The sequence below is a fragment of the Saccopteryx leptura genome, chromosome 2 (assembly GCF_036850995.1).
Source record: "Saccopteryx leptura isolate mSacLep1 chromosome 2, mSacLep1_pri_phased_curated, whole genome shotgun sequence".
In the NCBI taxonomy this organism is placed as follows: Eukaryota; Metazoa; Chordata; class Mammalia; order Chiroptera; family Emballonuridae; genus Saccopteryx; species Saccopteryx leptura.
The window spans coordinates 96,856,591-96,872,049 of NC_089504.1; the positions used below are offsets into that span (position 1 = coordinate 96,856,591).

Below are 15,459 nucleotides of genomic sequence, written 5' to 3' on the forward strand. Positions count from 1 at the left end.
CCATTCCCTAGACCCTGGCCAGATATAACTTTGAAAATTATGTATCAGAAAAAAACTGTCTTGGGGCAGGTTGGTTTTCTCATCTTTCCTGGTGTTTCTGGCAGCAAAGACTCCCAGCACTCAGTTTAGCCACAGTAACAAATAATCTTTTTGGTTATGATACCTGCTATTTCCTCCATTTGGCTTCCTATACATTTTAACAAAGTTTATTTCTTTTTCACTTTAAGTCCTGGGAGAGCCTTTCTGGAAGCAGAAGGGGAATGCAATGTCCATAAAGATATGCAGGTACATAACAGCACAAACGGCACCCCCAGTGGGAACGACCATGCTCCCCTCAGTCATCTCACATGTTAACACTCCTCCTACCTATGCCCCAAACAGTGCTCTCAGCCCTTTTCCATCATTCAGTTTTCTCTAGACATTCTTTTCCGTGCCTTCTCCTGGGGCTACAAGTTTCCTCCTATAGAGGTGTGAGGGTGCCTGCAGTTCCCCCTTCTCACTCTCTTCTCACTGCCCTTTAGAAGTGTGGGCACTGAACAGAAGCAGATCTGGACCCTGGCCATGCCCCTCACATACTGGAACAGACTCTCTGGTTCGAGTCCTGTTTGAGGCTCAAGCCCTCTATCCCTTTATTGATTCAGGTTCTTCAAGAGGTGACCCAGGCCGCCCCTAGGGGGAACGTGAGATATCCTGAGCAAGGACCTCATCTACTTTTTCTGAATGCACTCAGGAAATGCTGCCTCTGTTCTGTTCTGAACATCGCTTCACCCTTGTGCTGAACCTTGGCTCTGACATGGGCCCCTCCTGGTTTCTGCTATAAGGATTCTAGGGATTTGCTTGCTGTCCTTCTCCCATTCTCCCAACTGCTGTCCTAACATCACACTTAAACACCGGTACCATATCAGTGCTGACAGCACTAGTGAAAGCACCAGGGAGACCGCCTCCCCATGCTGGGTGTGCCCACTCCAGACGCAGAAACGGATCTCAACCTAAAGGAACATATACAAACCCAGACTGAGAAGCAATCTCTTCAGAGGTCAACAAACCTGTGTGTCAACACTTTTCATTTGTTCACAGCGTCTAAGAAGACTGTGTGAGATGACTGCCTGCAGAACCTGAGTGTGCAGGAAACCAGGCCCATCCTTCAGAAACATCTCTGCATCACCCCGAAGGAGACGAGCAGTTGAGATTGGAGGAGACATGGCAACTGAACCAAGCATGAGACAAGATTCCGTTTCTAATAAAGAAGGTTATTGGTACAAATGGCAAATCTGAGTAAGATCTGTATGTGAGATGGATCAGTATTATTTTTCTGATTTTGATTACGTCCTTGCTTCTTAGGAAACAAACTGAAGAGCTTTGGGTAAAGAGGCATCGTACCCACAACTTACATTCAAGGGACTAAAGGACAAACACATCATACACAGAAAGGTGGACAAGCAGCTGCAGGAAAACACTGATGTGGGGAACCTAGTGAAGAACAGCCATGAGCTCTTTGTATTACTCTCACAATTTCTTCCAGTTTGAAAATATGCAAATATATATATATATATCTTCATCTATATATATATATTTTTTTAATATATATATAGATGTAGATATATATCAAAGAAAGAAAAGAAGTCTTTGTGCTTGGCACTGGGACCACTGGCCTTTGTCCCACCCCAGCCACCAAGGCCAAGGGTCATGCCACAGGGCCTCACCTTGCTCAGGGGCTTCCTTCTGTCCATAGCACCCCGCCCCATGCCAGCCTCAGGCTGATGGAGGCAGTCCTCTCCTATTACACAGCCGCAGTTTCTCCAGAAAACAACCGCTGGGCTACGCCTCAGCCCACAGCCCGTCTTCAAGGGGCTCGTTAGTCATCCTGTTACCAACCCGGTTACTTGTCTTCATCCAGCCCCAGCCCTGCACTTCACTCCAGGACTTTCGACCTACCGTAGACTCAGCCCATCCCCATGTTCTCTGCAGCTCACACCCATGACCAAACACCAAACAGAGGCCGTGCAGGATGCCCTCCTTCACCTGCTATCTTGGGGACCCAAATGCAGATGGTGGAACAGATTCTCTTAGTAGAAGTGGACCAAACCACTTACAGTATCCTAGCCCCAAGTCCCTGGGACTTGTCCTGAGAGACATACCCTCCATCTCTCTCCAACCCCATCACCTCAACACACTTCTCCTCCTCAGGATCTGAAACAGTCTTTCCAAGTAAGAAAGCCCTGCTCCCAGGCACCCGCTCTGCACATGACTGTTTCCTCACACCCAGCACACTATCCAGCTTCTGCTGGGGTGCTGGGGCCTGCACTGCAATCACTGTAGCTTCCAATGCCACCAAATGAACAGAGGAAGAGTTTCGTTCAGACCCAACATTATTACTTACAGTAATCAATCTTTTCAAGGTCTAAAATAAGTACTTTTTAAAATAAGTGACCACAAACACACAAAAAACAATAAACACTACTGTCTTAAAAACAGGGATCAAGACAATCCTGAAATCTAGGAAGACTTTATGAAGGCCTTTTATGGGGTTAAATGGCATAAGAACGAAGATAGATAAAAAGGAGAATGGGCCCAAACATCCGGTGACCCACGTAGCTGCACCTAACACAGATAAGACACGAAGGCGTCACTACGCCGGGGGCATGAGCCAACGTGAGCACCGCATCCCAACAGCAGCACACGTCCCACACTCCTGCCCAGCCACTTCTGTCCAAGAGGCAGCCCAGAGTCCAGTCCAGTGGGTTCATCAGGTCAGGTATGGTGGACGGTCAGTGCCCTACTAGATCAATGGCCACACATCATTTTAAACTTGGAAGCAAGAAATAAAAAGTAAACAAATTCATTATTGCTAATTTTATTTTATAGCATTCTCCTAATATTAAATTTTTGCTTAAACATTTTTATTCAAAAAACAGGTCCATAAATGAATTTTCCATCAGAGGAACCAGAAGATTCAAAAACCAAATAAAGAACAAGTCTTTCTCACCAGCTAATTCTCAGTGGAGATAAAGATAAGAAAACAACATCTTTTAGTCATCCTCAATTTTATTAAGGAAAGGCTTCTTCTAAATAAGTTATTATCCTTAAAGTCTGAATTTAAGAAACTTCAGAAAATGAACACATGACTAAAGCTCTGTTCCTTGTCCTCAGTCAAGCAGGGGAGACCCACTGGCGGCCAGAGGCCTGGGCCAGCCCAGGGGGACGGAACACATTTAGGGCTTAGAAGGCTGCTGGGCCTCAGTTTTTACTGTCTGTCAGGGTTGGAGAAACTTAAGTGGGTAGACTGGAGGGAACAGAGACAGAAGACCTCAAGCCTGTGGCCATATGTGTTCCTGTAAACCACACCAGAAGGGCCTGATGTCCAGCACTGTCCCCATCACCAGGAAACACAGCAGTGGAGAGAATGGGGCATCTAGCTGAGGCCAGAACACCTCTGCAGAGAAGCCAAGAAGTACCCACAGAATAACAAAGACACTGTGGAACCTGACCAGGTGGTGGCACAGTGGATGGAGAGTTGGACTGGGAAGCAGAGGACCCAGGTTCGAGGCCCCGAGGACACTGGCTTGAGCATGGTCTCACCAGCTTGAGCGCAGGGTCACTGGCTTGAGTGTGGGATTATAGACATGACCCCATTGTCACTGGCTTGAGCCCAAAAGTTACTGGCTTGAGCAAGGGGTCACTTGCTCTGCTGTAGCCCCCCAGTCGGGGCACATGTGAGAGAGCAATCATGAACAGCTGGGGTGCCACAACAAAAAAATTGATGCTTCTCATCTCTCTCCCTTCCTGTCTGTCTCTCTCACACACAAAAAACAAACAAACAAACAAACAAACAAAACAACAACACAAAAACACTGTGGCAGACCAGCCTGTCAAGGCCCCTACTAGTCCAGCAGGCAAGAACCAAAAACCAAATGAAATGACTGCAGCAGTGGGGTAGAAGCCAATGAAGAAGGCAGAAACCAGGAGTCCACACTGATATGAACACGCTGAACGTTTCAACAGTTTCAAATGCCTCCCATGAAATACGCATAAGTACAAAGGGGATAGTGGGACCTGGTGGCACTGTCCCGCAGACACCCCCCCTTCACCAGTGGTCAGAGTGCGACGCAGAGCCTAGATGGGACCATGAGGAGCAGAGGGATGACCACACAGCTCTACTGGCTGCTGCCCTCTAGAAACCAATGGGATTTCACAAAGAGAAGGTCTGAAATGGAGTCTGAAATGAAGACAGAAATAAAATACGGATGTTGATTGATTTCAATGGCTACACAGTGATCATATAGATAAGCGTCTTTATTAGAAAAAATCACACTTAAGCATCTACATTAAAAAACGAACAAACAACTTGTTGTACTGTACTTGTAACTTTTCCTGAATTTGAAATTGGTTAAAACACCCAAAAAACTAATAAACCTGATTGAGGAATGCATGCCAACTCAAATTAACGCCAAACAGGGTCTCTACACAGGCACTGGAGACCCATCAATGAGACAGCCTAAAAACACAATGCTCCCAGATCTGGGCTTCCAATCGCTCTCTCAGCTGGAGAGCTGGCAGAGGCAGGTTCCAGGGCAGGGAGGATCCACACAAGCCTGCATCTCATGTGGAACAAAGAGAGCAAGAACGTGCTGGGGGACAGAGGACGCAGGGACTTACTGAATGAGCCCTCAAGGCCCCAGCAGGAACAATCTGAACAACCAAATAACTAAGGATGCATGGCGTTAGAACACTAGGACTAAGTCAGACAACCATAACTCTGTACTGACTTACGTAGAGTTAAACAAATGAGAGGGAAGAAAAGACACATTTCCTTTATCAAACAATCCCCAATATTAAGTAATATGTACTCCCTGATAGCCTTCAGAATCTTTTTTTTAATTAGAAAATTAAATTTAATGAGGTCACATTGATCAGTAAGAGTACATAGATAGGTACAGGTAAACATTTCTATAGCGTTTGAACTGTTGACTGTGTTATGTGCCCATCAACCGAAGTTAAGTCATTTTTCTGTCACAGTGTATTTGTCCTTCTTTACTCTCCTCCCCCTGGTAACCACATCACTTTTATCTTTAAAAAATATACTGTTTAGCCCTGGCCGGTTGGCTCAGCGGTAGAGCGTCGGCCTAGCGTGCGGAGGACCCGGGTTCGATTCCTGGCCAGGGCACACAGGAGAAGCGCCCATTTGCTTCTCCACCCCTCCGCCGCACTTTCCTCTCTGTCTCTCTCTTCCCCTCCCGCAGCCAAGGCTCCATTGGACCAAAGATGGCCCGGGCGCTGGGGATGGCTCTGTGGCCTCTGCCCCAGGCGCTAGAGTGGCTCTGGTCGCAATATGGCGACGCCCAGGATGGGCAGAGCATCGCCCCCTGGTGGGCAGAGCGTCGCCCCATGGTGGGCGTGCCGGGTGGATCCCGGTCGGGCGCATGCGGGAGTCTGTCTGACTGTCTCTCCCCGTTTCCAGCTTCAGAAAAATGAAAAAAAAAAAAAAAAAAAAAAAAAACCTGTTTAAAATCATTATGTTTACATAAAATGCGTGTTCACCAAATACACCTATTCTATAAACATACTATCTATAACATCAAATCAATACTGCATTCACATGGCCTATATTTCTGTAATATATGTAAATATGGGACACGGACAAATTTCAACAGTCCATGTAGAGTAACACTCCTCTCCCCCTCTCCTGGTACTTCATACGCACAGCTCGGAGAGACACTTGTACAAGCGCCCAATGGAGGACAGGCACCTACCTTAGGACACAGCACAGCACCGTGAGATGAGTGGGCACACTGGCTGGGTTTAGCATGGCGGGGGTGTCTGACCTCATGCAGGCCAGGAAAGCCCTCATCCTGCGGTTCTTGTCCTCCACTGCCTTCCCCAGCCAGAGCCTCTTCAGGTTGGGGCAGGTCCACTCCCTGAAGGCAAGAGCTTCCACCAGTTCCGGGGTTTGCGGAGATTTCCCTTTGTAAGCTGCCCACTCCTTAATGATCACTGGTGAAACTACAGGAAGAAAATCAGAAGAGAACCATTTATGCCCCATCTGAGCTCCTGTGAGCCTAACAAAAACAAACTGTTCTGGTAATTACAGCCTGAAGATGTCACCTCTCACTGGCCATCAGTCCTCACATCTAAGACATTTGCTCTCTTACTCAATGCACTTTAATCATGCATTTGTATTTTCAATCAGACCACCAATAAATTTCTTTTCAATCAAGTCATGACTTGATTCCCCATATAATTAATAGCTATAAATCAAGGATGTTAGAGAAAATGTTTTAATAGAAAAATTCATTAATAGTTTTAGTAATAACAACTGGTATAATTCACAGAAGTATGTGATTATCATGGAAATTCACGGAAAACCCAATTTAAATAGGTAATCATTCTACATAAATACTTCTACTAATTAGATTTGAGAAAGAATTTGCATTTGGCAGAATTTGCATTTGGTAGCCACTTTGATTAAGGACCTCTTACTTTACCAAAATGCCAAACTTTATTTTAAGGATCAAAATAAAGGGAAAACTACCACGTAGCTGGACCCCAAAAGCCCAATATGGCTGCAAGCAGAAGCAACAGTTCATGTTAAGAAATCCCAGGTGACGCCAGCATATAGTAATTCTATCCAGCAAGACTGAAGACAAAGTTTGAAATTACCCATTTCAACCTCAAAAAATATAGGAAGTTCTAAGTCGACATAACACAAAACAAAGACTTTAATCCAGTGGTTTTTACAACACTGTTAGTGTCGTTAATTTTTAAAACACACACGTACGCACATTTTCCCCACATAATTTCCAAATAAATTAAAGGAAAACTATGATGGGGGATACAATGAAGGCAAAGCAAACTGCAGAAAAGTGTGTAGTTCATACCAACTGAACTGACTTAACAATCCAATGGAAAGATCTTGGTGTGCATTTCATAAGGAACAAATATCAGAACTAAAGCAGAGCCCAGGGAGCTGCCAGTGGCCTCCATGAAGCCACGATGGCGCTGGGATTCTACCTGATGAGATCTTCCATACCTCACCTCTTTCCAGTACCCCACTGGGGCTCCCTTTCCCTAAAGTAATGCCTGTGGCAGCTGAGAGACCAAAGTCCCCAAGTCCTGATAAATGATCAACTGGGTCATCTATCGCTACATCCCAAGTCTAAACAAAGTAAGGCAAGAAATAATCTCTTCAGAGGTCAGGAAGATGCCAGGAGCAGGGCAGCTGGATACACACAGTGTGTGAGCAACAGGAAAGCAAGCTGAGAACTCTCGTCCCAGGGAGCCAGGCAAGAGTAGGCTGCAGAGAAATGTGGGCCACCCTCTCACAGGGACTTAACCGCTCAGGAGCTGACTAACCAGGGTGCAAGATGGGTCCAAACAGTCTTCTTCTTAGAAAAGAATTACCTCTTTGTAACTGGAAAAATCCCTTTCATTTATATTTTAATATCTTGGTGTTTAAATGTTAAAAGAAAATTTAAAACACGTAAATGCTTCAAGTCCATCAAATCAAAACAGATACACATGTATATTAAAGTGCATGCAGCTTTGTGTTCGTCACTATTTTTAGGTGCCAGACACAAACCCATTAGGCCCCCATCATTCAGCAGATCCTGTCCTTGGACTCACAATCTAGCCCCACCCCCAATCTTGCAGAACTCCAGAGTGTGGCCCTACAAATAAGCCATTAAGGAACCAGTTGCTGTTTTTTCTATTAGATTACTCCACAAAGATCATTTTCATGCCAAAAAAAGTAAGGATGCATAAACCTATTTTTTTTTTCTCAGTAACACCTTCATTTTGATGGCAAAGATTTTTTTCAAGGAAGTAATTCGATTTTATCTTTGGTTGTAGAACTAGTTAATATAGGTTCTCTCACTCCTCCCCCAAAACACACACATCCGCACACAAAGCATGAGTTTCCTGAATCTTAAAAAAGACAGATAATAGTGTCAGGAGTCTCTCTGAGTTTTCTCAAGGTTTTCTTATTATTTTATCTTCATCTATTTACTTCCTTTTCTTTAATCAGCTATGTTCTTGCCTTTCTTCACTAATTTTTTTAGCAATCATATTTTTATGACTTGTTTTCATTCTAGAAATAAATTTTTGGTGGAGGATTTCTATTCTCAAGTTCAGAATGCTTAGACTTCTATATATTTGAGGCAGACCTACAGGTCCTGCTTCAAAGGTAACTGGAGGTCAGAGTGGAGGCTATTCCACTTGAGGTTTCCCTGAAGCTGCTCCAGAGCTGTCCACACTAGTTCAGCTGAATCTCTGCAGGACCCAAGGGTACCCAAATTCACCTGGCATGGAGCTGTGTGCTCAGATCCTACATGGCCCGCAGGGGCTACAGATGAGCCTCTCTACACACCAGCACCAAGAACCGCCAGCTGATGCTTGTGAAAGGACTATTCAATCCTGGCAGGGGGGGACATGCAGTCAGTACCCACCAGGAGCAAAGGACAGAGCAGGGGTGACAGCAGCTGTGAAGAAGGTATCAGATGTATTCATTTCCCCTCATCTTTCTGAGCACTTTTGTTGCCTAGCTGCACTACTCATGACAAGAATGACTCAAATCTAATTTAGGAAACACATGTCTTTATCAGACAAAATAAATGTCCAGTAAACCAAAGCTTTGTTCCAAAACCAAAGCTGTTCCTGGCTTGCTTTATTTTAAACATGTGTGCATCTGTTTTTAAATAACTGAACATTTGGAAGTCTTGTGTGTATACCACCTCTTAATAGCCATGGAGCCTTTGGTCAATGACTTAATGGGTTTTTTATTGAGCACTTACTATGCACCGGACAGGACTGAAAATGTGGGTGAGGCATGTGAGATACCCAGGGCTGAGGCACTGATTCCCATGTACCACGTGAGAATGAGGGTTTCCTTAAACTCCAAAGCCTGGGCCCCTCACCAGCCTTGCTGGCATCCTACCCTCAGTCCTGGAACCAGGTACTAACAAAAGGGCCAATGACTCACTCTGCAAACAAAACCCTGATGAGGAAACACAGAGGTACCTTACCACCCCTTACTGTGTGGTTACAACTGGCTCAATACATTAATTAAAGATTAGTTAGTGTTTTATAGACTTATACATGCCAAGAGACATCCCATTTTGGGGTCGACATGTGGCAGCCTTTGCTTTGCAAGCTGCCCAAAGTGTGGAGGCTGAAGCACGCACAACACCTCCAGTCCCTAGGGCTCTGACCCTCCTCCTGAGTCGCTGGTGCTCAGGAGGGAGGTGTGGTCTCTGTGACGCAGCTCACAAGAAGAAGCAGATGCAAAGGAGCCAGCGAACAAGTCATGCAGACTCTTATCATTTCTGCAAAAAACCCTAGTTATGCAGAGCCTGTCTAAATGGAATGGGGCAACTGGATCTTAGGAACACCCTGAGCACATTTCAAGAACATCTGGGCCTCAGCCAAGAGCACGTAGTGTGAAACCATCTCCATTATGGAATCCTTTAGAAAGACAGGTTCATAGTGCCTTGTTAACGCAGAACAGTCACCTGATCCAGATGCTGGCCACGAAAAATCTTGTACGTCACCATCGACAAACATTCACCTTGTCTTTCCTATTGCTAGGAAAACTGATAATTGCAAGAAGTAGGCTGTGTCTAAAAGACAACGTAGGCGTTCGTCTTCCTTACCTTGGCAACAACTCCAGGGCATCAGTCTTCCTGCTACCAGACGCTAAATTTATAATGCACTTTCTTTATGGAAAGTATCTCTTCCAAATACAATTTTGGTACCTAAAACACGATTTATACTTCAGCACTCAGTAAAAACCCAGTGTATACCACCAGACATTAATCATCTTCTACCTTGGAAATCTATTATGATGCTGATTTTGGGATTCTTCCCAGAGCAGAAGTAATGAACAGGTTTCATTTTGTGAGCCAATCCCATTGACTGGTAGCAGCTGCCTACAACGCCACATGAAGGACGTCTCTAAACGCAGTGCCAGGGCACTGGGCGCAGCACCAGTGCTTGCTGGGGGCTAAGGAGTAACAGTTGTGGCATGCATACACAGCAGTTACAGGTGAGAGGAAAGGAAGGAGACAGATGACTTCCAAGACTGTGGCCGACTGGACCTTTGGTCACTGTGTGTGTGCACATGTGTGCATCTGGGGAGTAGTATAACTTGCTGAGCTTTCCTGGGTTGTGGAAATGAAACCACACCACCCAAAGGAATAAAAACAAAACTCCAGTTCCTTCAACTGGGCAGAAACCGAAACACTGAGGCAGTGGGGCTCAGCTCCTTTTTCTTTCTAGTGGGAAAACTGCCAGTTAACGTCCAAGAAGTCTGTGCACAGGCGGGGGCCAGCTGGCTCTACATCTCCTGACACTGACAACACATCTGCGTGCACACACTCCATGAAAGGCTGTGAATTTTCCCCTTAAACCTTTTTATGTCTGAAACTGAAGGCAACCCTGTCCACAAAAATATACACATTCAGTAGGCCACAGGGTACAGGGAAGAACATGGTGTTCTACACATGCAGTAAACACTCTTCTGTTCTTCACTTTCCCCGTTAATATAACTCCTAGTATATTATAAATTCAACTTCAAAGACCTGTGACGTAATTATTAATGCTAGAGTGCCCTCTGAACCAGGCCACCTTCCTATGTCTCTGGAGCTTGGTGCTTAAAGTTCTGAGAGGAAGAGGCAGTTCACCAATATCACTCCTAGAAAGTTTTTCAGAAGAAAGACATTTAGATTAATATATATATAAGCAGTATTCATAAAATCATGGGGAAATGTTTATGAAAACCAATTTTCATATATATTAAAACAGTACACTAATACCAGTCATGTTAAAGTATTGTTTTGTAATATAATCCAGAGCGAACAAATTTAGTTTTTTTAAAAAATTTATTCATTGACTTGAGACAGAGAGGAAAGGAGCCAGGAAGGGCGAGAGAAACATCGGGCTGTTTCTGTACGTGCCCTGACCAGGAATTGAATCCACAACCTTTGCATACCAGGACAATGCTCCAACCAACCAAGCTATCTGGCCAGGGCAAATTTAATTATTAATAGTAGTCCCAATTATTTGGCACAAACAAAATTTTCAAAGCAGACTGGACCAGGAAAACCCAGTGTTCCTTTTGGCTTTTTGTGATAGCTTAAAAAGCAAAGAATATACCCTTTATTAAAAATATGTAATACTCAAGAGTATATAAATTGCTTCTTATTTCTATAAATTCATCTCATATGTTTATAATTTATGTCCATCTGCTGCCTATAAGACAGTTTCTTTTACTTAATTTTGAGGTACTGAGGAGACTTGTAGAAAACAGGGGCCAGTTTTGGATGATAATTTAAAAATGTGCAAGTCACTGAACTTTTTTTTAATCCCTGGTTTTTTATTCTTCAATCATAGTTGAGGTAACTGATTGTCCTGCTGTCTCCTTAGAAGTGGAGCCCTTTCTTCTGGTCCCTGCCATTCCGCCTTGGAGAGCAGGTAGGGGAACCCGGCCAGCAGCTGAGTAGTGCCCCCAAGGGGAAGAGCCACTAGGCAGCCAAGGTCAGGACAGGAACACATCTCAGAATCAGCACCTTCATCTGGATTTTTTTGTTTTTTTCTTTTTCTTTTTTAAAATTGTGTTTACATAGATTCTAGGGTCACTATGAATGCATTCCCCCCTCCCCCCATTCCCCTCAACATCTCCCCTGCCCCTCCTCCCTATAGCGCCCCCCCCCTTCAGATTTATCCCATCCCATCATCCCCTTTCCCTCTGTCCTCTTTTCCTCTGGTCTCTTTGATCCCTCCTCTGTCTCAATTCCGTTCCTCAGTTCACATTGTTCCTTGGATTCTTCAAATGAGTGAGGTCATATGATATTTTTCTTTCTCTGCCTGGCTTATTTCACTCAACATAATAGTTTCCAGGTCCCTCCATATTGTTGCAAAAGGTAATATTTCCTTCTTTTACATGCCCCATAGTATTCCATTGTATATATGTACCACAGCTTTTTAATCCACTCGTCCACTGAGGGACACTTGGGCTGTTTCCAGAACTTCGCTATTGTGAACAATGCTGCCATAAACACACGAAGGCCTCCAGGCCAGGCCCAGCCTCTATTCTAGCAGCTATAGGGAGGGACAGCTCCCTGGTGCCACCTCCTTCCAAAGCAGTTGCCATTGCCAGCACATCTGGGCAAATCTGCTTGTGAAGGGTCAGTAGTTTTCTACTGGCCCCACCAGTGAGACATAAAATTCCACAACAGTGACCTCAGTAGCATACTGCCATCATAAATACATATCCTGAAGTATTTCTTAAAAGCAAAACTATAGAACCTTGGGATGGACACAGAATATCAGAAAATAAACCGCCAGCATGTAATTCAATATGACTTTCAAAGATTAATTTTTTAAAGAACTTGATGGTAGATATCTTACTTAACCACATATTAACTTTAAAATAAAACTTTGATAAGTCACACAGAAATTAATTATAGATTATGATCAACTTATCATAATGGATACATGTCTTAAATCTAGTGAGAGTTAAATATTTTTAAACAACCCTTCAGACTCAGTACACTCTCTTGACTAGTTCTTCCTGGTAACAAAGCCTCTTAGGAAATTTCCGATTGTCAGTGGCCATACCAGGGGCATGTGTCTGCATACACAACATTCCGAAGCTGTGCTAGATCAAAACCCTCTCTTTCAGAAACCACTGCATCATACACTTGAGTAGGTGAATTCACTGGAACTGACGGAGCATGGTTCTGGTTACCAGACCACTAAAGTGGCGGGCAAAGCCAGAGGATATCTGAAGAACAAATCTGTCCCAAGACCCCAACGGTATACTTCCCATGGTTTATGAATCTCCGGCAAAGTGCCACTGACTTCATCTACACATGGTCTGACAATGACAGCAGGTGAAACAGATTTCAACAATGTTTCAAATCTTAAATCTTGTCAACCAAGAACTCCCAAGAAACCACTCAAGGTCTACCTCTTTTCAGCATGATCAGACATTGTCACTTCCCCATCTGATCCAGAGTGTCAAGAAGTTACAACATTCTCTCCTTGAGAATATAAAATGTGGCCTGACCGGTAGTGGCACAATGAATAGAGCATCGACCGGTAACGCTGAGGTCCCAGGTTTGAAACACTGAGGTAGCAGGCTTGAGCACAGGGTCATCAACATATGATCCCAAGGCCAGTGGCTTGAGTCATCCCTTCTTCCCCCACAAGGCACATATGAGAGATAATCAATGAACAACTAAAGTGAAGCAACTACAAGTTGATGTTTTCTCACTCTCCTCCCTCCCGCTCTCTCTCCCTTCCTGTCTCTCTCTCAAAATCAATCTATATAAATAAAATGTGCAGTTACCCAGATGTTCCAGGCATGGACACCTAAAGTGATGGTATCATCATAATCAGTGCTTAGAGCCAGCTGGAATCTAATGAAGTAATCTTAATGCACTGCTAACAAGGACAAAATTCAATGCTGTAAAGACCTGAAGTTCCAGTTAATGAGATCATCAACGGACGTGTATTGCTACATACAAGCCTTTTCCGCAGGTTGTTTCCCCAACTAACATAAACATTGCCTTAAAAAAGTTGAATTTTATCAGCTCCACCAAAAGACCAAGATTCTAAAGCCATTTATGTTACAGAGCTAACTAAGGTCTCTCAACTTGTAAATTTAGAGGTCAAATGTACACATCTTTCTATCCAGAGGTAAATTTTTATTTGTAACAACACTTTAATAATACACTTCTCCAGATAACATTTAAGTTCCAAGGGCTAATTTAACTGGTCTAAGCAGTGGGCATCTGAGCCACCCTTTCTCTCCCATTTCAAGGTTTTATCTTTGCTTCAGTTCAGCCACAGTCTCTACCCAATCTAACTTTCTAAGTAGAAATATGACTCTAATCCAACCTTCAATGGCTCCTCCTTGCCAACAGAAAAATCAAGGCACATGTTCATAAGCCACCTAACCAGCAACGACTGCAAAGTGTTCAGCGCTGACCTTCACAGAACCTCAGTGACTGCACACTCTCACACACGAGCATCATTCTCTATACCTACACTTTGGGTCTTCATTCCAACCAGCCATGTATCTGCATCAGTTATTCATTCACTTTTTTATTGCTGGCGGGGCCGTACTCTAAGAGAGGGCTAAAGAGTAGTCACAGACATATATCCTACTTGCCATTTCAGAAGTATCAAATGTTAAACTACACTTGGCCAGTTGTAGTCTTGGCCCTCCTCCACAATAGAGCAGCCCCCCATTCCAGTGACAGCTGGCTCCCTTTTCTAAACCACACCACATGTATCTTCCCGCTAGTTCTTGCCTTCTCCAAGAAAGGTGGCCCAAGTATAGGCCCTACCCCACCCTCCCTCCCACCTACCCCTAATATCACTCCTCCAGATTCCTACTCTATCTGATAACATATCTTTCTTTCCCCATTCAATACTACCCACTGGCCCAAGGTGACAGAGCAACAACGACTACAACTTCCACGTTAGAGACAAAGCCGAAGAGTAGGGTCGGGAATAGAAGCAGGAAGGACAGAATAAGACACCTATTGAATGCCTCTGAAGCCAAGGACTCTCCACTCATCTCAGGCAGGTCTGAGGAGTGCTGGGTGCCTTCCTCTTCCTCTTCTTTGTACCCCTGGGCCTCTCACACCTGAGCCAGAGCCTCACAGGACCCATCTGAGTCATCCCGACCGTACCCACCCCCTCTCTTCTTCCCTGGCCACTCCATTCCCATGCCCACCAGCCCCAGCTGGAGCTGGTCTATTACTAGCAAGCCAACCTGGCAATTCCCTGCGAGACAGTGTTGGACTCTCCTGCATGGTCTGCACTCTCAGCCCTTTACCACCATCTGTCTCTCTCTTGCTTATGCTCAGAGAATGCTGGTCCATTCAGAGAATACCCACCCCTGCCCTTTGCTTCCCCTACCGTCTGCTAATAGACAGCTGCTTTCAGGCCAGCAGGACACCTGCACTGCTAGGTACAAGATAACTGACGAGGAGGTAGTGAGTGTGCTGCGTGTTACGAGCTATACATTCAGGTTTGTAAAACTGCAGGCCTGCAGCAGAGCAGAAGAGACCACGGCTCACTTCCTGACAGCGCCTGCAGTTCACCTGCAATGCAGACCTTCCTGCACTGGACGGCCAGGACAAGGATGCACACTGCCCACTGTGGGGGGTATGAATAGGGCACACCACCCATATTCAGGCTGCTGTGAACACTGTGAAGGAGAGTCATCCTAGGGTTCACCCAAGGGACCCCGGGTTGTGATCACTGAAAACTCCTGAGGAATCTGCTGCATACAGAACTACATTTCTGGAACACATAAATAAAAATAAAAAAAGAACAGTCTTTCACCATGGAAGCCAAAATGGTGGTATGGGGCGAAGGACATGGCAGGGAGTAGGGCTGAACGCAACTTTGTGGCAAACACATTCTGGGCCCAGCAGAGAACCAAGGGGGCCA

At 44.8% G+C, this 15,459-nt stretch overlaps 1 protein-coding gene across 2 annotated transcripts in view; it reads right to left on the reverse strand.

Annotated features, from left to right (window-relative positions):
* The window catches only part of FAM120A (family with sequence similarity 120 member A), a 134,019-nt gene that overhangs the window by 22,808 nt on the left and 95,752 nt on the right, over positions 1-15,459 (reverse strand). For both annotated transcript variants that reach the window (XM_066368350.1, XM_066368351.1), the window contains exon 11: positions 5,751-6,000. In XM_066368350.1, coding sequence (XP_066224447.1) covers positions 5,751-6,000 — 250 coding nt within the window. The remainder of the gene's footprint in view (positions 1-5,750; positions 6,001-15,459) is intronic.